Source organism: Atheta coriaria, unplaced genomic scaffold (assembly GCF_025399875.1).
Source record: "Atheta coriaria isolate IRGN ID8LTWV9N9 unplaced genomic scaffold, Caltech_Dcor_3.1 hic_scaffold_28_pilon, whole genome shotgun sequence".
In the NCBI taxonomy this organism is placed as follows: domain Eukaryota; kingdom Metazoa; phylum Arthropoda; class Insecta; order Coleoptera; family Staphylinidae; genus Dalotia; species Dalotia coriaria.
This window is the reverse complement of record NW_027045470.1, coordinates 41,419-69,067: the sequence shown is the minus strand read 5'-3', so window position 1 is coordinate 69,067 and position 27,649 is coordinate 41,419. Positions and strand designations below refer to the sequence as shown.

Genomic DNA, 27,649 nt, shown 5'->3' with positions numbered 1-27,649 from the left:
ACTTATATTTTCATCCTATTTTATTTTAGGTTCATTGAAATATTTCAGGAACTATTTGTTAGTTTTATTACATCGATTAATACATTCTTATTTATAACAATATTGCAGATTTAGACTGTACTCTCGCTTTGATATCTTAAAACTATACGTGTGACGTTTAATCAAAGTATAAATAGTCATCAAATCCCTGTGGATAATTTTATACGTGTGATGTATGCATTTATTTTGTTATTTGGAATTATATTTACGACCGTTTACAACTCGGCCGCGTCTAGCAATTTGTCAGCTCCAAAGTATCAAATATTTTCATAGTTGCAGCTCAATTAACACTGATTCTTAAATGATTCTAGATATATCGGAGAAATAAAAACAATTGGTGATATTGTCAAAGCCAATTTGCCATGGTCATCATCTGAAAAAACTTATACACGCATGCTTACGGATAGCCAAGTACAACTAATAATATATTATTACTATTTTTTAAATTCACTATAAATTATTTGTTTATATTTAATTAAATATTTTAGCAATTGCAGCTGAAGAAGCTATATATATATATATATATAGATTATTCACCTGAATCATTGCAATATTTAACTGAAAATGGAACACTGTATGAATTTGTATTCACTCAGCTTCAATCTGGTAATATAATATATATGCACATAAATTATAATACAGAGTAATCTCGGTAATCCGACATGGTCACATGCCATATGTTTGTACTTTAGGATTTGAAATTTGTCGGATTACTCTTTTGTAGAAAATTCAGGACTGTAAGGGGTCTTAGGCAGTTCTCTATAATCCGACAAATTCGTTCATCCGACACTGCCCTGCAAAGTGATTGTCGGATTACCGAGATTCCACTGTACTTTGATCATATTTATTAGATAAACGCCGTTTTAGGATATATAGAAAGTTGTGACGGGAATAACTTTGATTGAGATCATTTTCATTTAATGGAGCAGGAACCTTTAACAGATAATAGCCACGTGGTACTACGAAAAAACTCAGTACTTAAGGATTCCTTCGATATCGTGATTAGGCGTTGCTCGGAAGCCGGATTAATTGTAAAATGGGAAGAAAATGTAAACAATTCTTGCTAGTTATTACAAAAAATAATACAACATCATTAATATGAATCCGTTATAGGAATTTTTAAAAGAAAATTCATTACTGCAACAGTACAAAATACTTGACAAGAAAGTAATTAAGGCATGGAAACCAGCGAGTTTAAACCAAATGAAAAGTTTGTTTACTTTATGGGCGGTAGGCATTTTGTTGTCTATTGTGGTGTTTTTCATAGAAGTTTTATTTAAAAATCAAATTAACCGCATTTAAAATTGGTAAATTTAACAAGTATGGAGAAATTACTGATTTCTAGATTGTTGTATTGTGCAAAATTATTCATTTCGAGCATTTCATATCAGCTATTAGTGTGTAATAGCTAACAAACAAGTAATTTAATGTGAGGTCTGGTATAATATTTTACAAAGCACAAATTCATTAACTTATTTGTAATGGTACTGTTCACCGTAGATTATTTTTTTGTTTCGATTGGTTTGCAAACATTGTTCTCACATGCCAAGTTGTTGCCGCATTCGTGAAAAAGTACTCCTTGAAAGTTGCATGGTTTATTTTCACCTGAAATTGTTTTTAATGTTAATATTAATAGTATGTCATTACCAATTAATGAATTATTAATTTACTACAAATATATTAGGTAAAAAATTAATAAAATCAGTGTTATTTACCAACAATGAAAACACAAGTGTCGCGTGCAATCGGCTGGGATAGGTGTACACTCAAAAACACAAGCAATACCACAAACGACTGGTACTCTTGCGTTGACTGGTTTTGCTGGTTGCAAATAATAAAATCAAAGAACAGGCAAAAATTGTACTTGCAATCAAAGAGAACTTCATCCTGTCTCTAAAAGAAAAAAAATAAGAATTTATTCTGAAGCTTGAGCTTATAACACTAGTAGGTATTATAATACACAATGCGGAAAGCTAATTTATATCATTTTAGCGTCGTAGTTTCTTTGTGTCGATTGAGGTTAGATACCCCTTATGTCACTATTTTAAGAAATTAAAGAAAATACGTGTACTTGTATTGTGCCTTTATAAATTAACTTTTTTAGTTTATAATAATATATTCTTATGAATTTATGGTGTTATAATGGTGATAACAATGTTTTTCTACTACCACCTTTAAAGCGCCGGTTTTCCCACAGTTTTAAGACACCAAAAAAGAGATACACGAACGGGCAAGACCGTGATTAAAGTACTTTAGTCACAAATTTTAGTCACGGGATTAGCACCTCGTTGTTACACGTTGTTAAACACTAGATAGATTAAACACTTACTACAAAAACTCTCGTTTAGCCACTTGGTACTTAATATACCAATTAATGTATTGACCTAAACCATATGGGGAAGGAAGATTCCGAAATAAAAACCAGGATACTTATGGCAAACAAAGCATATTTCTCACTCTTACACATCTTCAAGTCCAAAAACGTCAACAGGAATAACAAACTAAGAATCTACAAGACAATTATTAGACCCATTCTAATTTATGGATGTGAAACATGGATTCTCACATCTGCCAACGAAATAAAGATTGACACTTTTGAACGAAAGATTCTGCGTAGAATACTAGGTCCAGTTATAGAAAACAACGAATATAGACTCCGACATAATAAAGAGATATACGACGCTATTGAAGACCCACCAATATCAGTATACGCAAAAATACAGAGACTGCAATGGGCAGGACATGTGATGAGAATGGATGAGCAGAGGATGCCAAAACGAACACTAACAGCCAAAATGGAAGGAAGAAGACCAAAGGGAAGACCAAGAAAGAGGTGGGAAGACGACATCGAAGAAGACACGAAAAATCTACTCCGCTGTAGGAACTGGCGGGTAGTCTCCAAGAACCGAGATGAATGGCGGCAAAAGCTGAAAGAAGCCAAGGCCCGAAATGGGCTGTAGAGCCACAGAAGAAGAAGAATGTATTGATTGGGTTTTTGCAAATTTTAGATTAAAAATTGTAAAACTATAAAATAAACAAAATTTAGCTTATTATAAACACTATTATATTATTATATTTTGCTGCTTGTATAACAAAGTAGCTGATAACATGATTTAATTAATCAATCGCTGCAAGATGAATCGTCGTCAGATTTAGCTACACAATAACCACCTGTTTCCGGTGACTTGGTACATTTTAAGTTGCATCCACATTTTTGCCATGAACTGATGGTAGAATTGTAACCACAGATACTATTCAAACATAAACAATAAATATACAATTTGTATTTAAGCGCATAATAATAATTACAATGACTGAAAATCGTATCTTACCAACAGTATACACGCATGCGTCACAGCATGATGACTCTGGGTATTTTTGTATAGCGCCGCCATTTCTGGTACAATCTCCCGGAAGATATGGACACGAATAGCGGCCTGTACAATCAGTGGTACATGTTTTACTTTGTACGGTAAACAATGTACCTAATAAACATAAAAATGATAAAACTATGTAAAATTTCGTCAATTTTGACGAATTTAAATTTAGTTTGAAACACTTCTAGAATATGTGTTTCTTGTAGAAATGTGATAAATGATAAATTTGTAAGAAAAGAAGCGCATTTATTTCTGATATTTCTGATATTGCATCATATGTTATTGCAATTAATACTTTAAATATTATACCAGGCAGAATATGGTAAATATTACAAGATCGTGAAAATGTTCCTTTATTTGATTGTGTGTAGGTACTCACTAGGTGCAATATGATAAGATTTTAAATAATTTATGACAATTTAAGCATAACTTAAATATTAAGTACAAATATAAAATTATATTGGATAAATTTATTGGTGTTTCTTTCCGTCAGTCGTGCAACAATTTACCCAAAATTGGGAGGCCTTGGTTCACACTTTCTAGGTTATATAGGTTAGAAAATTTCAAGGAAAACGCGGGAAATCGTCCTGGTAGCGTGGCCGAGCGGTCTAAGGCGCTGGTTTAAGGCACCAGTCTCTTCGGAGGCGTGGGTTCGAATCCCACCGCTGCCATGAAGTTTTGATCAAATCTAATTTGATTGCAATAAAAGACATTGCTTATGTTCGCTTGGCATGGTTACTACCCAAGGAATATAGACATTGGGGCGAACGTAGTAATTAATTCACTCAAAAACAACTCACCTTCTTACAATTTGTACCTGTTTTATTTGATAAAAAACTTTTTATTATTTTATTATATTGATAGTGCAAAAAATGTCTTCTCCGTGACAATGTTTACACATTGCCGTGACCAGGATTCGAACCTGGGTTACTACGGCCACAACGTAGGGTCCTAACCACTAGACGATCACGGCTACAGAAGACTTGTTTAAGCCTTGTTTTAGTGTAAAACAGCAATTAATTTACTTTCATATCATGTGCTGTAGTTTTCTAATTAATATACATAATGCTGGTGTGTGTTACTGCTTCACTGCTCTAATAAGACACGGTTGGCAGCAATTTAATGCAGGTGGCTAGGTAATCAAACTGCAGGTCTAAAGACAATACATAAGAAATTAAGCTTTACATTTTATTTATTTGTGTAGTTGACCACAAGACATTATTAACTTGAAAAGAAAATTAGATTATTCGTTAGATGAATCACTGCCAGGAGAATCGTCATCATGTTTTGCACGACAATAACCACCTGTTTTGGGTGGTTCTGTGCATTTTAAATTACATCCGCATTTTTGCCACGAACGAATTGTTGAATTCAACCCACAGAAACTATTCAAACCTTAAACACATTTATCATACATAATAAACAAAAAAAAATTAAAATTAATATAATCTTAAATTATTACTTACCAACAGTGTAAACACAAGAATTACAACAAGCGCACTCAGGATACCTCTGCAATGCGCCGCAAGGTTTGCGTGCAATTACCCGGAATAAACGGACAAGAAAATATTCCAGTACAATCGTTCGTGCATTTCTTACTTTGAGCGATCATTACTACTGCGCTTAGCATAGCCAAAACAGGCTTACGGAGAGTTTAGTCATTGTAACGAAAGGACAATGTACGTTTGACAATTTACATCATACTCTGAAAGAAATATTGCATTTTCTCGAGTTCATAATAAGTTTATATACTCGTACTTACTTGTAATACTTTGTGGTGCGTCATATGTTTTTACTATTTTTATTATTTTTATTATTATTATAGGTGTAATTAAGCAAATATTGCAAATCCGTGGATACGTAATGTTCTGTTTAATTATAATTACAAGCAGGTGCGCTATTGTACCGTATAATAATACGTACCGGCATGTTTTACTCGTTTGTTACGATAAGAATTGTCACAAGATATTACAATACGAGTTGTGCACTGTTTAAATACGAATGCGCTTTATTTCTGAACACAAATAAATAAATACTGAAAAATGCTTAGAATACTGCACTGTAGTGACATCTGGGTTTAAATAATACAACCATAACAATAATTGAATTGCCTCACCAACTTCTTCTTTTCTACAACTTTTTCGATGGGTTTTTGCGGCAAAAAGTTGTTTATTTGCTGTTGCTTTTTTGTGAGAGTGTGTCACAAACAAACAAATTCATATTCACAATTTTAATATGTCAGGAATTCAAATCAATGGAATAAAATATTAATTTAACAGTTATAATACAACATTTCATCTGTTTAAGGGTTTTAAAATTTTAACAATATTTATGTTGATTTATCCATGATGGAATAAATGGTTCCACCAACTGCGATCTTCGTCGTCAATATCATCTTCGTCCTCATCGTCATCGTCATCATCATCATCATCATCATCGCCGTCGTCGTCCTCGTCGTCGTCGTCTTCGTCATCATCGTCATCATCGTCGTCATCGTCGTCATCGTCTCTATCTTCGTTATCCTCGTCATCATCCCCATGTTCATGAAACTGATCATGATCATGATAATCATCGTCTTCGCCATCATGCTCATCGTCATGGTCATCTACTTCATTGTCTTCATCGTCATCCCCATCTCTATCGTTCCAATCATCACCGCCATGTTCATTCTCATATTCATCTTCGTCTCCATCGCCAAAACCTATAAATTTTTAAATAAAATATTTCTATGCATGTGTACTATTACGTTTTTTAATCGTGTTTATATTGTATTATTTATATTTACCACGATAGTATGAGCAACATTCACAAACTCCTTCAGCAATGACTCTACGACCACAAGGACGTTCGGTCACTCCTGTTAAGAATCCTAATCGCTCACACACTTCGTCACATTGGTCTTCATCACTCTCATCGCTATCGCGCTGTGGTTTACATTGCACATAAATTAATCCAATTAAAAATATGGTTAAAATAAAACTATTATTTCCCATTATAAATATTTTCAATTTTTTTAAACTTTATATTCTAATTTTCGCGTTCAATTTTGTGTGTGAATAATTCAAACCTTTACCCTTATTTATACCCAGAATTTCATTGTCACTTTCTGGACGTAATAATCAAAATATTATCTTGTTTAATTCTTACACAGAGTGATTTTCGTTTAGAAGAACCATGTATACTGGATCTCTAGTGTTTTTTAATTTCATTACCCGATCGGCATTTATTTTTGTCTTGATCTCTTGTAGCAGTTCATCTTCATTAAGATCCGTGTACAAGTTGTAAATAATTCTGGCTGTTTTTCTTTCATCCTTTGGTGTAAAGGAGTAGTAGTCCGAGCCTGCTTCATTCAGGTGTTGGATTAATTTGCTGCGATCTTCCTTCAATTTGCAGTAAATGGTTGTTCTGTCTGTGGACCATCTTAGCCAGAACTTATCTTCCCAATAATGTCGATAATAATATTTTCGAATTTAGACGGCGAGTTTGGGCGGCTTCGAATTATAATTGGTGGTGGCTTTTGTTGCTTTGGTTGCTGAACTTCAGCGACATCCATCTCCTCGTTGTCTTCAAGAGCACTATACTCGAACATATTGTTCGTTCTAACATTATATTGCGTTGTTGGTAGCTGCGCTTGTAGTAGAGATGCCGTGCTGGGCTTTGTTCCTAGTGTTGGTAGATTCATGTCCATTTTTATTTTCATAGATGCAATTACACAATCTGAGCAATCAGAGACTCTCCCGATCCTACTTCAATTGCTTTTTTAGCAATGCTTAAAAGTCTTTCATTTACTGGAGCCATGACTCCATTAGTTTTAAATTTAACTGTACTCAACAGAGTTGATATTCTTAATTACACGTTTAGGCAATAGATTCAAAGATTAGTTCGTGAATATATCTTTTATCACAATGATTTATTACATGTGCCAACATATGGATCAAGAATTTATCAAAATCCTATTCTTGGCACCCGTGCCAATAACTAAAAGCTAATTATTGGCAGTAGTGCCCACAATAGAATATTGAGTGCTAATATTGTTTTTTTTTATTCATTTAGATCATGATCATGATAGTCATATTAGAACTAACAAAAAGTTAACAATAACGGAAATTAACTTAAAGTTACTTTTTGGTTCTAGAACACTGAGAACTAGGTATATAAAATAGGGATGTTGAGTATTTGTTTTTAAGTAGGTTCATAATCCGACTCATTAATATTTTGTTGGTGGTTAAGCATAAATGTTAAAAGATCTCAAGGATAGCCATTTAATAGGGCTTCACACGAGACGAGACTGGACGATACTATCAAAGGTATCGTCTCGGTCTCGGTATCGTCTCGCAAAAGCGATACGAGACCGAGACGATACGAGAAAAGTCTCGGTATCGTGTGAAGCTTTAAGTAGAACTCAGTTTTAGATCTTTGCAGTTCAAAAGTTTAGTCATTTAATTGCTAATTGCATGTATTGTAAAGTAAATCCAAAATACATACATAGTTTAAAATATTAATTTTAATTGCATCACTTTTAATTGAAAATATATTTTTAATGTTTCAAATTTTAAAACGTTAATGTATACTAGGGTACAATAGTCGAGTAGATTTGTGTTGAAAGTAAGCGGCGCACGTCTACAATTCCTAACTTACCCAGATGTATACAATATCTTTGCTTCAAGAAGTACAGAAAAACACAAAAATATGTCTCCGGATGTGTAAACAAAGACAAAATTTTCATAAAACTTTCAAAAAGTCAAAAGGTCATGATATTCGGTTACTGACTTGTTATTTTGAATATACAAAAGAAATATTTCACAGATGGTCATATATTGGATTTCATATATTGGACCTTTTCCCATTTTTCTAATAACAACTTCATAAAAAAGTAACGAGATCAATAACGAGACCAAAAACGAGACTCGGACTGTGGTATCGGTATCGCCGAGAAATTGATAAAACACGTCTCGTCTCGGTATCGCGTGAAGCCCTACCATTTAAGTACTGATAAAGTGAAACTAGTAGCTAGAATAAAATAAAGTGTTTATGTTAGGCATAAAAAGTGAATTACAAAATATTTTTATGCACATTTTAAATACCTACTATAAGATAGAGTACTTATGTAAATAAAGCAGATATTTAATTAATAAAATATTGTTTTAATTATACGTTAAGTAAGTATTTTCAACTTTATTGATAGGTAGGTACCTACATATCTCCAACTTGAACTACATGCCAATAATAGGATTTTCTGCAGTCTTTTGGATTTTGAGCATATGTTAATTTATTATTATTCAATCACTTAAAAAACAGTTATAAAAAACAAAGATTAAAGTATTTTCTTTGATTTTGTCACATGTTTTGTATACTAACTAATGTAAATGGGATTTTATGACAATATAATTCCAGACTGACATGCAGTTCTCTCTTAGAGTGCCAATGATTGGGTACTTTACCCTATTATATTGTGTTTTATTTACAAACATTATATAAAAATATATACAATTATTCATATCGAAAATTACCATGGCTATGAAATTCAGAGAACGTAAAGACTTAGTCTTAAAATTCGCACACCATTGCAATGGATATTTCAATAAAACAGTTGCAGTCTGGATACATGCATACTGCCTGTTTCTCCTCAGTTGCGCCACATCCTATAAGGTGCAACCGCAACCGTTGGACTTGAAGTGACAGGGTCGGCTTTATTTTGAAGTGTCAGTTACCTGAGTGATATTTTTAAATGAAATTAAGGGGTATTCTAGTCTAGAGGTTTCAAAAAATCGATTTTTTTCTTTGATATTTTCAAAGTTTAACTATTCAAGAATACGTGTACAAGAGGATTTTTCAAAATTTAAATTATTTTCCGAGATATAGCCGTTTTGGTGACGCGGCATCCAAACTGGTTCGCATTGACGCGAAACTTTAAACGTGTTTTTCTCGAAACTGTATTTTTCGAGACGGTACGCACGATTTCTCAACTTCTACTGAACCGATTTACCTGAAATTTTTACAGAGTCTTCTTTATAGACTTTTCTTTATAATGAACTACGCTTATCCCCAAATTCCAAATATTCCAAAAAAAATCTAGAATATCAAAAAATAAGAGTAAGAAAATCACTTTTTTTTCAAACAGTCACCATTTTGTAAAAAAAAATTCACTTGTCCGTAGTTCATATGATTGCAACATTATTCTAGATTTATAATCTTTTTCTTTTTTTTAATTCCGATCACTTGGAGGGCTAAAATCATGGGTACGGTCACGTGCCAATTTTTTGGGACCCCCCACTTCATCACCTGCTGGAATTTAAATTTTTGAACTTTTTTCAATTTTTGTTTCTTTTTTGTATTCTCAAAACATTAATAAATAAGTGTTAAAAAAATGGATACTAAAAATATTTATTGATTTTTTTTACGGCCTTTCAAAAATCACATGAAATACATGCCTCTAGACTAGAATACCCCCTTAATTTTAAAAAATTCGATTATTTCCGACATTCTGATTGTGTCAAGGTACGTGCCGTACTCTTAACCGTCCCCTTCTACCACCCCCACATATTACCAAACAAGGTAGCCTATGTAACCATCTCCCACCCCTTAACTACCCCCAACCTTTTAGTTCATGCTAGTCCCATCTCTGAATGATACATGCAGGAGTCCCGGAATTTAGATTATTGAAATTAATGAAAGATTGTGCGATTTTATCTGTTATTGCCTATCAGTTTAATACCTAGAATGTACAATATACTATAATTTTGTAAAAGTCCACTTCATAAATAATATGGCGATGAGAAACATAAAAACTGCTTTATTTTTATAGGAGATACAGAGCGTCTCATTTCATCTTATAGAAACTTGAAAAAAAAGTATTGTATTCTGTAATTGTATTGCGTAGACAGCGTTGGTTGTTGAACAAAAACAATTATTTATCCGCAACATTGTCTGCGCAGTAATTTTTACGTAATATAAAATATTGAGTGTAACAAGATTGTTGTTCAATTAATTGTAATGAATATATACAAAATCTATGTATAAAATACATCATGTAGTTTTAGATTCGTTGCCACTACAAACTAATTTAAGCAGTACTATATTAAGAACATAATATTAAACCTTTAGAATAATGTAACTAAATATAATATCAAGTCCAAAACGTGGAATATAAATCGGAATAAATCAACTTTTAATAACGATTTACGATTCATACTCGTAACCCGAGTAATACACATCAGTAGGAATTTCGTCGATTATATTCGATTGTTCCGCGTAGGACTTGGCCTCTTGGTATGAGATGAAGAAGCTTTCAGTTTCATCTTCGCTGTCGAATTTTAGTTTAAGTGTACGCCATTCACAAACGTCATTGGCATGTTCCACAGCCTTCCAATGCAATTCGCATCCACTGTCCTAAAAAGTAAAATAAAAACACCAAATAAATAACATCACGTTAAAATTTAGATAATTCAGGTGAAACTACTGGCTATGTACTTACGTCTGGTTTCCGTTCCATATTAGAATTAGCAGCAATAAGTGTGTTAGATAAGATAATCCCTACATCATCAATGACAATAATACTGGAGATTTCCTTCTCTCGATCGTAGACTACTTCGGCGAGGCCGTGCTGAATAAGTGGTTTCCAATTAGCACCCACTTGTTGGTACAGAGCGCATTCGCAGCTGTACATCACAGTCCTGTGAAAATAAATACATGAATAAATCTGAAGCATTCAGCAACATTCAAGTTGGTGAAAAAGGATCGTAAATTATTTGTTTAACACTCACAATGAAAACAGTTAAAAATAAAACAAAATCACTTACGATACTTATAAACTATATTTTACAATTATATAATCTAACAACAATTTGCAGAAAATGTAGAAATATTTAGAAAATAAAAACGTAGGTGCCTGCACGTCGTAGGTAAGCTTACCGATCATCGTCCTCTTCGTCATAGTCGTCCTCCTTATCCTCATTATCTTCATCGTCTTCATCTTCATCCTCATCGTCCTCATCAACGTCAGAGACATTTTCATTGACGTTAGGCTTTGATGGCGTGCTCGACGCTCTCACAGCTGCAATTGCTTTTTGAATGGCTGCGTAAAAAGCCTGTGAGAGAGCCTCATTTTTAAAGCGAGCAGCGAGCTGTTCCAGAACGTGCCCTTCTTCACCATAGTTCATACCGCCCCACATCCATGCATTGGCTGACAGTGTGAATGCGATAACTTCTAATTCTGGGGTGATGCGCTGATTGAGAACGATTTTATGAACTGCTTCTCGTCTTAATAACAGTCTGTAAGAATCTATGACAAGAAACAACAAATTAGTCTTGTTACATTAAAGTATAATCACTTCAATATCTGACATTGATAATCTTCTACTTAACTAAGACGTGTCTAAAAATAAAATTTACTTGACTTTCTCTTAATACGAACATGGAGTAATAAACAAGTGGACACAAAGTAAAAATGATGAAGTTGGAGAAGAGTCTACTTACTATTTTGGGCATGGTAGAGAACTTTGATATTGCCAACACCACGCTCCTTCCACTCTTTATTAGCAAAGCGATACAGCTTTCCACGCTCACTGAAGAGCACTTCCTCGTCTTCTTCACCAGTCTTGACCTCAACCTCGTCGGGAAGAGGTACAATAGGATCGTAGTGCGGATCGTGATCACCGTCTCCCGCACCTCCCTCCTCATCATTGTCATCAGTCTTTGAAGTGTTGGATAGCTTGGCGCCAAATACTGGTGCACCAGCTCCAAGTTTGGCGAACGGATTATCGGTCTCCACTAATAATAACAATTTAAAATAATAATTAATACACTAGACGCATTTAAAAAGTTAAAAGTTACTTTACCTTTTGGCTTCCCAAATGGCATATTTTCGGCGGTAGCCGCAAAAGATGCAAAACTGAGATTCGACCCAGCGCCTAGGACAGGCTCTGCTACTTCAGAGCCAAAAGTTGGTGTAGCTGTCTGACCTTCTTTGGGCTTTCCCATAGACGCGAAACTAAACGTTGGTGCACCTCCAATCTTGGGCACCTCTTTCGAATCAGCCTCGGCTTGTTTGGCGATGCTAGCAAAGCTAAACGTAGACTCGGCGCCTGTTTTGGTAGTTCCACCTCCAAAAATGTTAGCAGTGCTCACAGAAGAATTCGCTGCCAATCCAAAAATGTTCTCACCCGAAAAAGGTGTACCGGGGAGAGTTGCTTGGGCGAAAATACTTCCAGTAGGTGTAGGTTTACCTGCAAAATTTCCAAAAAGTGATGGTTTTGTTTCTGCTGCAGCTGGATTTGCTACTGGAGGAGTTGTTGTGACCACAGGCGATCCAAAATTAAAACCAGTCGCAGCAGTAGTTCCCAATATCGATGGCTTCAGCAGCAAATCCTTGACACTATCTTGCTTTGCAGGTGCACTGGCAGGTTGCGTTGCAGGCGATGCAAAACTTCCAAATGAAAAGGTAGACTTGGGTATACCGAATAGGGTCTTTTGTGAAGCTGAAACGCCACCACCAAATAAGTTCTTCTGAGGTGTGATTGCTCCCTTCTCAACTGCATCGTCTTTCAGACACTGTTCGCATTTGCAGTCATCCAGTTGCCTATACGCCATAAACTTAGGAGGCAAAAGAAGGCGTTTTGCTTCCGCCTGCTCTTCGGGGCTCACCTGAGTCTCACTGACAAACTCAACGTCCGAATCGCTTCCTTCAATCCCCGCAGTTTCAGCATTGCCTGCGAATCATAGCAAGAAAGAACCCAAATCAACCAAATGAAACCAAACAAGGTGCAAACAGAACAGTGAAATCACAAAAATATATTAACCCAAGCATGAACAAAACAAAACATTCATATAAAAGAAATTGTGAGTCAAATATAAAATGTAATAAAAAGTTAGATTAAAAATGGGAATTCAATTAATTAAATTTTGCTGGTATTAATTTTTAGTAGTTTTATTACAAACGTAAACACTTATATCAATAAGTAGAGTAATTGGATAACCAGTTAAATATCACATTGTTTCAAAGGTGCAAACCTATGCAAATAGTGCATATACGGTAAGTATAAAATCAAAGCAAGTGTGAGTTAACAAAATTTTGCTCCACATCTCGTCTTAGTTTGTTTATAACCGTTGGCGGTGCCAAATGGCAAACGCGGCGAGCGCGGCAAACGCGACACAAGTGCCCACCAGCATAGTGTTGTAATCGATAGTAGTAATAATGGTAATCTTACCGTCACTGCCGGTACGTTTCAATGCATCGTTGATCGCCTTCATAAACTCCTCCGCCACCTCGGCAGTCTTGAAGCGCAAACAGAAACTGCAATGATCGATCTCGCCCTCCGAGAAATCAGCCGCCGCAAAGAGCCATGTCTTGTCGTCCTTCTTATTGTAAACGATATCACGTGTGAGCACGTGGTTTAGACAAATCTTGTGTACTTGTTCCCGCCGCATTAAAACCCTTAAACATTTAAAAACATTTCGTTCACATTTGAATCGTTATACACAACAAAAAATAACATTTACCTGAGCTTATGTTGTTCTTTTTGGAATAAAATCTTGAGATCCCCAATGCCTCTCTCCTTCCATTCGCCGCCCGCATGGCGGTACAACTTGGCACGATGGCAATACAAGACATCTTCATCTTCCTCACCAGTTGTCACAGTGACCTTATCCGGCAATGGAATTACTGGTTTAAAATACACATTAGCTTCTTCCTCCTCATAATAGGAATCATCGCCGCCATCTTCGTCCAACTGTTGCCCACCGCTTTGCCTTCTTGGAGAACGTGGAGTAAACTCGAAACCAATTTTATGCGGAGATCCAAACACTTCTTCAACATCCCCCTCCTTATTTTCAGCCTTTGGAGTTCCGCTCAGCGAAAATGAAAATCCAGCTTTAGCAGTCTCTCCAGCCGCAGCAAAAGAAAACGGTTTGTTGATGTCATTAGCAGATGTAGTTTGAACGGGAATTCCAAAACTAAACTGCTGACCACCAGTACTCAGATCAACACCTTTGAGTGTGGACGTGTTTGACGATGCAGATTTCGGAGGAACAGTAGAATCTTTTGGACCTTCGCACGAAAGACAATACAAAATACCACCATCGTTTCGTGTATAGCATTCTTTGCACTCCCATGAATCGGCTTTAGGCTTGAATTGATTGCCAAAGCCTACACTTGGAATACTGGTAGTTGATGAAACAGCAGATGCACTTGAATCAGCATCACTTTGACTTATCTGGCCAGATTGAGGGGTGTTACTTGCAGGCGGTGGGAAACCAAAACTGAATGATAAACCACCAGTGGATAAGTCGACACCTTTCAAGGTGCATGTTGTACTTGAAGGTGCAACCGCAGCAGTGGCGCCGGATTTTGGCACTTCACATGAAACACATTTCTCCGCAGCCTCATCATTTCTTGTATAACACTCCTTGCATTCCCAGGAACCTTGTTTCGGTTTAAACTGATCTCCAAAGCTTCCAGACACGCCTGTGCCAGTTGTGCTTGTAGCTGAATTTGTACCAAACGAAAACGACGCGCTGCTCGCATTAACTGGCGGTTTCACACCAAAACAAAACTTGCTATCATCAACAGTCGCCTTGGCAACTGCGTCATTCTTCGGAGTTTCGCAAGCGACGCATCTCGAAACTTTTGCTAAATTCACAATCAAACAATTCTTACACTCCCAATCACCAACTTTTGGTTTGAAAGCATCGCCAAAGCCTTCCTTCAATGTCGTTATCAAAGATTTACTATCATGTTTCTTGTGCGGAGAGTCGGCTTTGTCAACTCCTGCACCTCCAATGTAATTAGCTTCATCCATTTCACTCTGTGCATCCTGAATTACCTGCAGGAACGTGGTAGCAATCTCTGTCGTCTTGAAACGAATTGCTAACATTTCAGTAGTCAAAACACCTTCAGAGAAGTCCTTTGCACACCATGTAATGGCGCACTGCGATTTCACCATTCTGCTAAACTGCATTTGCTTCAACACTTGATGATTGCAGCACACCTTGTGCACTTGTTCCCGACGCATTACCAATCGCAAGATATTATTTCCTTTGAGAACCTTCATCTGACCAACACCTCGTTCTTTCCATTCCTTGGTGGTGCTGTCAAATCGAAGCAATTTGGCTTTGTTTTCAAATAGAATTTCCGCATCTTCTTCGCCAGTTTTTATTTCGACTATATCAGGCAAGGGTATAACTGGTGTAAATTCAGCAGTGGGAACAAAATCATCTGCGGTCTCGTCCTTCGAAGGAGACTGCACTTCCGATGGAGTAGATAGTTTTCCTAACGGAGTTAACGCGCTTGCTTCGATTGGTTTCACAGGAGTAGAAACTGAAGTTGTTGGTGTCGCAACACTGGTTTTGTTTACAGTAAATGTCGAAGGTGAACTCAGTGAAGCAAATAAGTTGGTTGCAGTTGGTTTGTCGGTAGATGCAGTGGTGGAGGCACTGAATGAAAACGCCGAGAATGGTTTACTCACTGGGGTAGTGCCAGTATTAGCCGTTGGTGTGAAAGAAAATCCAGCAAATGGACTTGCAGCACTTTTCGGGGGTTCCGCAGGTTTTGCAGTCATCGCTTTCGGTGTCTCATCTTCTTTGGGTTTGAATGTGGGCGTTGATGTAAATTTAAAGCCACCAACATTTGAAGTTGTTGTTGTAGATGGGGTTGAACTAAACATAGAAGTATTGCTTGTAGTCGCTTTGGGCGTCGAGGAATTTCCTATTGTTGTCACTGAAGTTGCCGCAGGAGATTCTTTCATAATCTTTGACTTCTCAAAGCAATCATAAAACTTTTTCGCCAACTCCGGAGTCTTAAACTGCACACAGAACGTCTCCAACACAACATTGCCATCAGAGAAATCATTTGCTGGCCAAATATAAGCCTTCGGGTTGTTATTCATTGGCGAGAGCTCCATGTCAGGCTCTAAGTAATGATTGGCGCAAATCTTGTGAACTTGATCTCGGCGCATCAGCAATCTCACCTTCTTAGTGTCATTGTGTTGCAGAATTTTCAACTCACCAACACCTCGTTCCTTCCACTCCTTAGCAACATAGCGGAAAAGCTTGGCGCGTTCTTTAAACAACACCTTTTCGTTCTCCTCTCCTGTGGTAACCGGGACCTCATCGGGAAGCGGAATAATTGGTTTGAAATCAGGGCAAGGATCATGCTCATCATCGCGTGAAACATCTCCTTCCGATTCATTCGCTGTACGGTTGAAACTATTGTTTAAAGATTTCTCGATTTGCAATCCCAAAGCAGTGCTGCTGCTAGTAGTCTTGGTCGGCGACTCACTAAGCGCTGAATAAACGGGTGCCGAGACATTGGAAAGCAAGGCCTGGGTAGATACCACCATTGGGGCTTGACTGAGCACTGATGGGGCGTTTGCCAATGATGATACGCTGCTGGGCAATGTAATTTGATAGTTGTGAACTTTATTGCCTTTGAGGTGTTCGGGTGGGATGGTAACCGATAAAACTTGTTGTTGGGTGGTCACCGTTTTAGGCAATGGATCCGATGAAGTAATCACCACGTTCACAGGAGCTGGACGCGCGCTAGCACTCGCCGAAGTGGTCGTACTTAAACCACTAGAAGTAGTAGTAATTGTAACACTGCCAGCAACATTAGTTAATTGTCCTTGAGTTGCAGCAGTGCCAAAAGATAATGGTTGCGAGGTCACTGTACTTGTGTTCTGCGCCGCGGTACCTCCAAACAGACTAACCTGCGGATACTGCTGCGCCATATACCCTGGAGATGCTGTAAGTTGCTGAGCAAGTGCAGGCGCCTGCATTCCGGAAGCAAGTTGCGAGTAACCTTGCAAAAGATTCATCGCTCGGTAATCCGCCGCTAAATGTGCTGCTGCATCTTGATGTGCCTGTGGGTAACCAACGCCTGGTACACCAGGCACGCCAGGAACTTGCGGCATCGCCATACCTGGCATACCACCATACGGAGGATACATTGGATATCCATACATCGGGCTAGCAGGATATCCCAAGTTTTGCATCGAGGCACTTTGATTCATTTGGTTCATCCTGCTAGCATTCTGATATAAAGACGTAGACAAACTGGCATGCGCGTTGGCCATCTCGGTGGCATAATCGTCATCAAAAACATACAAATCCTCATCGCTCAGTTGATTCTGTTTGGACTTACTTGTCCCCGCAGCAGCATTATCTTTCTTCAGTTCCGCCACTTCCTTTCGCAGCTCATAAACCATATCACTTACAGTTCGTAGATTCTCCAACTCGTCCACAGTTTTCTTGATCTCCTTGACATCTTCGACGACAATTTTCAATGATTTTAGTTCGTTAATAGTCGATGTCAAATCCGATACAGACTCGCGGAAGAATTTCAACTCCTCAGCTAAAACCTTCTGAGTTTCAATCACAAATTTATTCTGTTCCAAAACCTTATTCAACGCCACATCTTTGGACGCGGCGAGTTGTCTTATCTGAGCGTCTAGCCGTTCGGGAGACGGTCTCGCTTCTCGATCTCTATTATCTCGACGGGAATGATCCATGCGGAACGGTGTTGAATGTACTCCGTGATGGCTGGTCTCCAGTCGACTCATGGTGCAATTAAAATCACTTTCAATTGATGACACATTATCATCGGACATGCCGTCACACTCATTACGATTGTTATCTGGATCGATTCGCGATAAAAGCCTATCAATCTTTTCAATATCAGTAAACAACACCTCGAATAGAGGATGTTTCGGATCGACACCCGGCATTCTCAATCTATCAGATGTCAAATAGAAACAATCCCTCGCCTTCGTTAACAAAATGATGTTCTGCGACCGCATCTCTGATGTAACATTTTCCGACTTCAGATTCGTTTCCAAGTCGGCCATCTTCTTATAAATCTGAGCTTGATAAAACGACGCGTATGGATCTTTAACATTTTTGAAAGCACTCATGGCGGTTTCATAGTCTTTCTTTTTCATCGCTTGTTTACCCATGAAAAGTTTGCCGTCATTGATCGCCTGATGTATTTGATCCTGATTTAACTCCTTTACCTTGTATTCAAATAAGCGCTTATTGGTGTGTGAAACATGCTCGTTCTTCTTGTGTTTCTCAAGTAAGTATAAAGCAGCACGCCAATACAACTCAGCGCGTGCTTCATTCGCCTCAATTTCAGACTGTTTAGTAACTTTCGTAGCGCGATCAGCAAAAGTCCTCGCAAGTTGTACTAACAGCTTTGCATCTAAACCGTGATTGCCAACACATCGAACCGTTTCAATTCCGCGAATCAACGTCATCCTCACCTCACTCAAGTCTCGGGTTGGATGGTTCGTAAACATTTTATACGCACAATGCAACCAAGTCTCTTGATTAACAGTGCCGAGTAAATCCGTGCAAGCAATAGGTAATACCTGGGGTCTATCAGCATTGTAATAAATCGTATGTTTTTGCTCTTCTTGTTGAGCCTGTCCGCAAAGAGTGGCCGCATAAATAAAAGCTTGAATATCCAATACATTCAACGTCTCCGCAGCGCAGTTCGTAAAAGTTTTGACAGTGTATTGCAGACCGGGGAACACAGTAACTTCAAAATTTTGTAATTTTGAATTCATACCTAGCCAGATATGATGGTGTAACGAATCAGGATGAACAAGTTGCGCTGTTTTAGTATATGCAACCAAATCATCAGGCTCGGGTAGTCTAACCTGAATATCTAACAAATTCTGCGTAAGTATAAAGAACGACGTTGACGCTTTCTTCTGCTGATCGCGTGTGATGAACAAAAACTTGAATGTCTTCTCTCGCCATGCTCCAGTTACAGCCTGCGTGCCGCGTTCAAGAATTGTTGTTTTTCTATCTTGTGCTAAGCTCGTCAGCATGTGACCAGCTTGCGCACATCGGTACGCCCCCTCTCGGTGCCATCTTTGTACTTGTAGCCTTGCCCCCTGTGTAGCTTGATCCAACCACAGTGCGCGTTTATCCGCCGGCTTGAAATTGTACGACGCAAACAATAAAGGCAAGCCCATTTGCCCCGCCTCCCGATACTTAATCAACGCTTTGCGAGCTTGTTTGTATAATAAAGTTAGGAGATGCCAACATAACTGGCCTGTGTAATGTTTTATGAACTCTTGCACAAGTTGCTTCTGTGGACACGCACCTAGTTTATCCGCAGCGAGTTGTATAGCTTGATCAAGACCCAGAACCAACGGTGCATGTTCCAAGTCCCGGGTGCGATCGTTCAAGCTCAGCGCCACGTAGCGATCCCATACACAAACATACAGCATCCAGAACTCCCATGTGAGCACATTCTGGGTGTTTCGGTAGACGCCGAGCACGTCAACTACAGTTTCACACCATTTCAGATGGTTGAGGTAGGCGTCCACTTGCTTCTGTTCGATGTCGTACGCATGCGTGTAGGCTTCACGCGCACGATTGTGCTGTTTAAGATGGCGGAGAAGGCGCACTCGAACATCAACGTCCAGAGGACGCGATTCTAGTTCTTTAAGGAGAAGTTCGGTTACGTCGTTGGGGTCCTTACTAGCAGCGGCAACAAGACGCTCCTTCAGGTGGAAAATTACTGGATTCTGTGGGTCGATGGAGCGTGCCTTCTCGCAGTAATAACGCGCACTTGCAGCGTCAAAATGATGCTGTTCTTTTGCCATCAGTTCACAAACTAAACATAAAAATTCAATTAAAATATGCTTTTATAGTTAGTAGGGAAAATTGCATACTTTTTAGGACAAGACTATTCTGTTTGCAGTCCAAATCTAAACTCAGTCTGTAAGCCTCCAAAGCCTGACTGGTTTTTCCAATTCTCTCAAGAATCTTTCCTTGTAAATTTTGTCCTTCAGCTGATGATGGCCGTGAGTTGAGGTAAACGGTGACGTAACGAAGGGCCTGTTCGTAGTCGCCGACTTTGTAGTACATTTTCGCAAAAGCAAGACCTCGCACATTGCGCTAAAATAATGTTTACATAGCATGGAAATCATTGCAATGAAGTCATTTTTAAAAATGTGAAACAATGAGGTTATGTACATTCATGCGGATAAGACACGCGACATGCAACCGAAAACCTTGATAAAATGTTACGTGTTACACGATAGAGAAGATAATTATATTCATATAAATTAAACGTAAACATGTAAAATGCGAATTGTTTTGGTTTTCTCAGGATATTTCAACTAGAAACTTGCGATTTCATAAAAACAAAATGGATGCAATGTTTGGGCGCCAACTGCGATTCTCATCCAATTTCTAACCCTAAATAATGAATTTTCGGCGCATTTCCCTCTCGGCGGATGCAATTAATAGACTACTAATATACGTGTGCACAATCGCAATATTATGCAATATGCACGTGATAAAGACTGAACATTTGTAAATAACCGGCGTTTTGCTTGCGACGATGAAGCAAAAGATGCATTCGAGTGAACACGAACTTAATTCATGCGAAACTTACCTCGACTTCGCTGTTCAGGTTGCGCATGCATTTCTCCACGTGCCGGTCGACCTCCTGCTTTGTATTAAACATTTTAGAGTCGTGCACGATGCACTGGATCACAATTCACGCGTTCACTTGATGCAGTTCAACCGTTTTTCTCTTCAACTGTTTTCAATCGTTGCCCTCTGCTTCGTCGTGCGGTCGGTGCAGGCAACTCGCGTGAGACCAAGCGTGCGACTGGCCGGGCGACACTAACGGCAGACGTTTGTACTAGTATTTCCAACTTCCAAGCGTTTTCAAACAATAAAAAATTAAATAAAACACCATTCAAGAAGAAAAAACAAAATCTGTTTGTACTTTTAAGTTAGTTAATCTATTAAGTTGTTTTGATGTATTGAAATTGTTATTTTTAGAAAATCAAGCCAGCTTAGTTTTTTACAAGTATTATAGGCAACCCAACATACACCCAAGGAAGCAGTTTTATCGATTGAGTTGTTTTTTGATTGTAGCATCACAGGAAAAGCTGTTATAATAAGAAACACCCGTTGAATAGCAATATATAGATATAATATATTTGAAATATATACTTCCACCCAAATATACAAATGTTTCGATTAATATAATCAGTATAATATCAGTTTGAATCATTAGAATGTCATCTCATTAGTTGTACCACTGTAATCAATGCTATTTGTAACTGTATCCAATTTCAATTATTATGTTACTTTGTTTTATGCAACTACCGATATCGCTTCAATTCGTACAATATAATACATCATCAGTTCGCTTGAAAACTCTTAGAGCAATCAACGGAATCAAACCAAGTATTTTACAGTTGCATTTTATATGATTACTCACAGAGTGGTATCAATTATTTCAGAAAAAGATACTACAACAGTCAAAGTAGTAAAATTTAGTTAAGTTATGCTGCTAACTGTCAGAAAAAAATAGTTATATAGTTACACATCATCTTTGTATTGTCAATTTCGTAAGATTTCAATATGCGTTTTTAAAACTTTTGATTGCACAACGATTCGTAAACATTTTTGCAAACTCCTGCAACTATTTTGATATAAATATAGGTATGCATTACACAACATCGAAGAATGCGCGTCTGTCTCACGATGAATACAAAAAGATTAGCTTAATTAATGTTAAGATTATAGATGTCAAGTTAGTCATTAGTGTTTCAATCAATTATTTTTTTGTTGCATAGCTTCCTGCTCTGCCTCGGCTTTTCCATCAACTGATAACATTGATATACCCCAATCACACACAGTATGATTATATGATTACTTCATAATAGATATACGTTATAGATATATATTATATATATATATTCATATATGTTATATAATAAATTTATCTTTAATCTTTCACGCATCATCGCCACCGTCAGCAATAATTCAGTTAATATATGAATAATAATCATTTCTACGTCGCTTCGCATTTCGACATTTCAAGTTTAAATAAATTCTCTACGTTTTTACAGTAAGGCCCACGTGATGTATGTCAATGTGTTTGACTAAACTTTGTTTCAACTGCTTCAAGTCACTGGTACTAGTAGTGATCACTCTTGTTAACATGTGTACATAACATCGAAAGCCTCAAAAATCATGCAAAAACAATGACACCTCATTTGCAACGCAAACTTTTAGTTCATTTCCAATAAAACTGGAACCTCGTCGCCAAGTGCCACGCGTAAAACTTGTTTTAAAAACGTTCTAATCAACAACACCAGCCTTGGCCCAAAACTGAAAACTTGAAAACCTGAAGTCAAGTCCACGAATAAATAAAATAGCTCTAGCTCTCTAGCACCATGTGAATAATAAAATTTCAACTTTCCTATCGCAGTCGCGCAAACAATCACCGTCTCGCCTAAATTTGAACAAAACAAACAATCATTGTACTAACAGCAAACCCATTGGGTTTATACCTCCATGCATTATTACCTCGCGTCAACGCAAAATTCGTTCCGTTACTTTTCTTGGTATACGCTTACCACGCTTATCTTACATTAGTTTCGTGTTTACATGCGACAATTACTTATCATCTTCGCTGCTCCAGCGCTTCTCTTGCTCTTCGAGTTCCTCTTGCCATCGTAGCTCCAGCGCACGCATGTCGTTTGCTATGTCTTCTTCATACGTCGCGTTGTCAGTGTAGTTCTCCGCGATGCTCGTATTAAATGAAGACACAATTCGATTCTAAACAAAATATACAAAAAAAAATAATTAAAGCTTGTTTATAATTTAATTGATTTCATGCTCACAAGTCGTGCTTCCTTGTGTTTTTCCTGAATGCCTTGCTCAATGAGCTGTAGTTCTTGTGTAAGGCGATCTCCTTCGCTGAGTGTGGGCACACCACCTTGGGTGACCATCTTGAGGTCATTCAGCTGGCGCTCTAGGTTCCTGAGTTGCATCTTAACACGTTGCGATTCAGCTATCACTTTTTGCGGATCCTGCATGCGCTGATAGTGCATCGGTTGCGAAACAATCATAATGTTATCGCCATTATGCGTAGCGTAACACCATTGTCCGCCTTGTCCAGGCGATGCAGCGGATACTGGACGTCGAACCTGCAATAAATTCTTTAAAAAATGTTTTTTATTCAGAATTAAACCAAGCGCACCATATTAGGATCTCTAAATTGACTCATGGAAACATTCGAAGGCATGCACATGTTATCCTTGGGCATCCTTGAAATCGGGCCGTATTTTCCAGCGGTGTTACCGCCATCGTAAGGAACATAATCGTCATCCGTAAGGATTGAGTCTGATCGGACAAATGTAGGCCCACTATGTGAGATGCTAGTGTTGAAATTGAACGGACTACCGCTGTTCTCCATCTCGTGCTCTTGCCTTGCATTATTCGTAGCTGTGTTACTAATCGCTGTAGCTTTATTCTTGCCAACCACCTTCTCAAGCTGTGAAATAACCTCCTGCTTTCGCTGTTGCAGCTCGGCAAGACTTTTAGTTCCCCTTGGAGGTTTCTTTTCTCTTTGTTTCCCGTCATTTGCAACAATCGGAGGAACCGTAGACCGCATCTGCGATGAAATCGGATAATCCGAGGTAGTCGTTGGGAAGAATTGCACATTGTGCGGTGCAGGAGAATACATCTCAGCCGGATACAATTCCGTAGCATACAGAGGTTGCGTGGTGGAAAAGTTACCATTTGACGGATAGTACATGCTTTCGTATGCAGTATGGTGCACCGTAGTGGGCAAAGCAGTAGGAACATGGTACCTCACTGACATTGGCGAGATGTTCACATTGGGTGTAACTGTATAATAAGCCTCTTCGGCTGCTGGCTGCGGAGGTTGCGGAGAAGAGTGGATGTAGACATTAGGTGAGTGGCTATCGCGGGCGGAGTCACTTCGGCGCCCGCTGCTGCCGCCGGAGCGCTGGCGGTTTTTAGCGCGATATTTCTCGAGTTCGTCAGCGCTGTGGGCAAATGTGCAGTTGGTGCCGCGTGGACATGAACCACGAAGGGTTAAATCACGACACATGCTTATTTTGTATTTGGAGTGCGGCGAATGGCCGGGATCTTGCAGTTTTCGCGAACCGTGCTGGTGAATGAAGTCAACTAAACCAGCGACTACTTGTCTGCCTGCATCGAGAACTTCTGCACATTCTTTCCAACTTGGACTTGCTGATTCTAAAATTACAAAGAGAAACTAGGTCAAAACAAAGTTAAGTTTACTATTGCATTATTCATCGAAGTAAACTAAACAGGTAAATAATACACGGATTACTACTAGAAATAAACTTAAAGCTATAATTCTGAGAAATTGAGTATTTGTGTTTATCAACAAGTAGCTGATTAAGTTAAGTTAATGCATTAGCACATGCGCAACAGGAAAATATGATTAAATCTTGCATTATCTAACTTTTTCACTGCCAAATATCAAAATTCACGCAATATTACGCACCAAACTTTAAATTTAATAAATCAAACCTAATAAATCATGCACAACCTCAAAAATAGTAAAATACAATAAATAATCTTCCACTAACCTGATGTTAAGTCAATCGAAGCCAACAAATCCAAATGCTGCCTCAACACGGACAACTTCCCTGGATCCCCCGTCCTCTGCAGCGCAATTACCAACTCCTGCACGCTTTGAGCAAAAGACTGCGGTGTTTGCAGTTTATCAATAATACTCTGCATGTGACTCTTATGCGTTGTATCGCCGTACAATAACGCCGACCATTGATCAGGCGCAATCCTCAACCCAGCCTCAGTCGCAATCTGCACAATCTGCGCATCATGTTCCCTCCTCAGCGCCTCGTACGTCCTAAATTCTTCCTTCAGCTGCATCAACGATGAATCACCTTCCCTCTTAGACACTTTAAAACACGACGCTCTGTACAACAACTGCACAACGTGCCCGATACTAGTTTTCGATGCTTGGGGAAAGTGTGGCTCCAAACGTTGTACAACAAACATCACCAGAACCTTCCTGGATAATGCTGAGCCATCTTCCAGCGCCAAGAGGACTAACTTTAAGACCTCTTCCTGCATAGCAGGACCTAGAAATTGACATCCTCGAGCTCGTACAGCCGCCCATAGATTAGCCGATAATTGTTGTGGATTCTGATGTTGTAGAATTAATTCGGTAACAGTACGTTCGCCTAGGGATCTCGCCGCGCGCATCGCGCGAGTACGGCCTTCATCTTCAACAAGTTGACAATTGACTAAAGTCACCAATTTACGTTGCATTGGCCTGCTGAGTAGATTAGTACAGGTTGTGCCATTGCAGTTGCCATTCGTCCCCGGTGAGTTTGAAAGTGGTTTGAGGTAAAGTGCGAGTTCTTCAATGCACTTCTTCGACGCCTCATAGAATTGCAGTTGATCTCTCGGGACGATTTTGGCTTCAATCTCTTCCTCATTGCGAACAGTTCCCGCTGCAGCGCCGACAAGTTGAAGTAGAGCTGTGTTGACAGGAAGTGATTCAATCTCGATGTTAATGTTGGTCTGATCAAATGGGCATTGCTTGCGGTGGAGGTTTGAGAGGCACGCCCGGCACACCGTGTGGCTGCAGCCCAATGAGATGGGTGCTCGCAGCGTGCCGTCGAACTCGTTGACGCACACGGGACATGTTAGAAATTCCGTCCACTGTGGAGCCTGTATCGGCATTCTAAAAACAATAAATTGCGTTGAAAACAAGTACACATATGCTAAACTACATCTACCTGTTGTTAATTAATAATTCAAAAACATCGCGTTAACGCGTCCATTTTACAACCGCACGAGCCGAGTAAATATGCGCACAATTGTACGAAAAATGCAAACAAATTAATCACTAGGACTTATTATAGCAGTACATTCCCCAATGTTTATCAATCATTTCAACATATTGCATAACAATCCCAAAATTATTGATAATCAATTGTTTTCAACAAAATTCCGCACCGATTCATAGCGGAAGTCATGCAGAAAAATGCGTTCGATGTGTTTGTTCTGCAAACATGCGATTATACCACGTCTAATCATTTCGCATTGAATTCTATGAGTGGGTTTCCCCAAATCGTAACCGCGCTGACGACTGATAACGCGCAAGTTTCCGAGAATTCCACTGCGTGACCTTTAACCTTCAAATTCACACGTTATAAGAAAAATCATTGCAGCTAACGCCAGTCCATTGGAAACTCACTGCGATTCGCTTGTTTAGCAAAGCAATTATAAATATATGATGCATTACGCGTGATATTTACTTGCGTTAGTGTCAAAATCAAATGATGACACCGTCATATCGTCAGCCTTGCCACCTGGCCAAGTCTCGTCGACAAATTAAACAACGCAAAACAAGCGATGAAAACAAAAGACGAGCGCACTGAACGACTTTGTGGCACTCACCTTGATTCGTAGTCACATTAAATCACATTATGCACACAAGGAGACGTTAATTTCGCTAGACGCACGACAACATGATCGCCGCGGCACGTCCGTCCAACGCTTTGCTTTGGTTTCGTGTGTTGTGAAATTGTTCGAGAATGAGCTGACAGTACGAGCAGCTCGGGAGGATATTTCTCGAGGTGAGTGACTCGCACGTACGTCATACAACATGCGCCAGGTTCGCTATCGCACAAATTTTATCAAAAATTGACAAATTTAAACGTGCTTTCAAGAATAAATGCAAATAAAACAATTTAAAACACTTAAATACTTTAAAATAAATAATAAAACTTAAGATTAGTTTCTTATTTCTTGCGATATTAGAGAAAATTTGTTAAAAATTAGTCCTGCTGCGTCAATTTCTGTAAGGTGCTGCCCTCTTTGTAAAGTCGCACATCACGTACACTATAACCTGCAAATATTTGCACTCATACCCGGTTTTCTAAATAGATGGATGTTTGTGAAATAAAATTGATAAAAAATGCCCAAAAAGTCTGAAATACAGTCGAAAATTGAAACATATAATGATTTTATCGAAGACAAATTAAAAGAAGACTTGAAACACACACAAATTGCACTTGAAAAGTTACAAGAAGAGAAACAAAACTGGATGGATGCAAAATTAAACTTTAAAATGTTACGTACCTTCAAAGAGAAATGTCCTCAGCAGGATCTTTGCATGGATATACCTTTAGCTGAATGGGGTAATAAATCTATTACAGCCTCAACAATCATCACAGATGTAGAAAAAGTACATGTGGATATTGGTTGTGGTGTAAGATTAACAATGGAATTAGATCATGCTGATAAGTATGCTGATATCAGGTTAAAACTAATTGAAAAGCAAATAGAACATTATATGGACATGGCTGTGCAAATTAAAGTACATATTAAAGTAACACTTTTAGCTGTGAATGAATTAATTGAATCAGAAAAGAAGAAAACATAAATAC

At 38.3% G+C, this 27,649-nt stretch overlaps 3 protein-coding genes, 1 long non-coding RNA gene and 2 other non-coding genes across 6 annotated transcripts; 1 reads left to right on the top strand and 5 right to left on the bottom strand.

Annotated features, from left to right (window-relative positions):
• Nucleotides 1–4,005: 4,005 nt before the first annotated feature.
• TRNAL-AAG (transfer RNA leucine (anticodon AAG)) lies at nucleotides 4,006–4,087 on the top strand. The gene has a single exon. It is a non-coding gene; the product is annotated as a tRNA-Leu (tRNA).
• Nucleotides 4,088–4,317: 230 nt separating this feature from the next.
• TRNAH-GUG (transfer RNA histidin (anticodon GUG)) lies at nucleotides 4,318–4,389 on the bottom strand. Its single transcript has one exon. It is a non-coding gene; the product is annotated as a tRNA-His (tRNA).
• Nucleotides 4,390–4,590: 201 nt separating this feature from the next.
• Nucleotides 4,591–5,408, bottom strand: LOC135802506 (uncharacterized). Its single transcript, XR_010550567.1, has 3 exons — nucleotides 5,179–5,408; nucleotides 4,883–5,121; nucleotides 4,591–4,811 (listed from the first exon to the last, which is right to left on the bottom strand). It is a non-coding gene; the product is annotated as an uncharacterized lncRNA (long non-coding RNA).
• Nucleotides 5,409–5,755: 347 nt separating this feature from the next.
• On the bottom strand, nucleotides 5,756–7,104 carry LOC135802508 (coiled-coil domain-containing protein 1-like). The gene is made up of 4 exons (XM_065316111.1): nucleotides 6,909–7,104; nucleotides 6,629–6,852; nucleotides 6,202–6,340; nucleotides 5,756–6,117 (listed from the first exon to the last, which is right to left on the bottom strand). The coding sequence occupies exons 1-4, from the start codon at nucleotides 7,102–7,104 to the stop codon at nucleotides 5,756–5,758; spliced, it is 921 nt and encodes a 306-aa protein (XP_065172183.1).
• A 3,085-nt stretch (nucleotides 7,105–10,189) lies between these two features.
• Nup358 (Nucleoporin 358kD) lies at nucleotides 10,190–21,028 on the bottom strand. The gene is made up of 9 exons (XM_065316110.1): nucleotides 20,821–21,028; nucleotides 20,093–20,318; nucleotides 13,914–20,034; nucleotides 13,622–13,848; nucleotides 12,254–13,123; nucleotides 11,892–12,185; nucleotides 11,328–11,697; nucleotides 10,891–11,089; nucleotides 10,190–10,805 (listed from the first exon to the last, which is right to left on the bottom strand). Exons 1-9 carry the CDS (start codon nucleotides 20,890–20,892, stop codon nucleotides 10,596–10,598), a joined length of 8,589 nt encoding a protein of 2,862 aa, XP_065172182.1. The 5' UTR covers nucleotides 20,893–21,028; the 3' UTR covers nucleotides 10,190–10,595.
• A 324-nt stretch (nucleotides 21,029–21,352) lies between these two features.
• Nucleotides 21,353–26,819, bottom strand: roq (RING finger and CCCH-type zinc finger domain-containing protein roquin). The gene is made up of 5 exons (XM_065316108.1): nucleotides 26,658–26,819; nucleotides 24,815–25,938; nucleotides 23,431–24,455; nucleotides 23,072–23,377; nucleotides 21,353–23,006 (listed from the first exon to the last, which is right to left on the bottom strand). Exons 2-5 carry the CDS (start codon nucleotides 25,935–25,937, stop codon nucleotides 22,845–22,847), a joined length of 2,616 nt encoding a protein of 871 aa, XP_065172180.1. The 5' UTR covers nucleotide 25,938; nucleotides 26,658–26,819; the 3' UTR covers nucleotides 21,353–22,844.
• Between the last annotated feature and the right edge of the window lie 830 nt (nucleotides 26,820–27,649).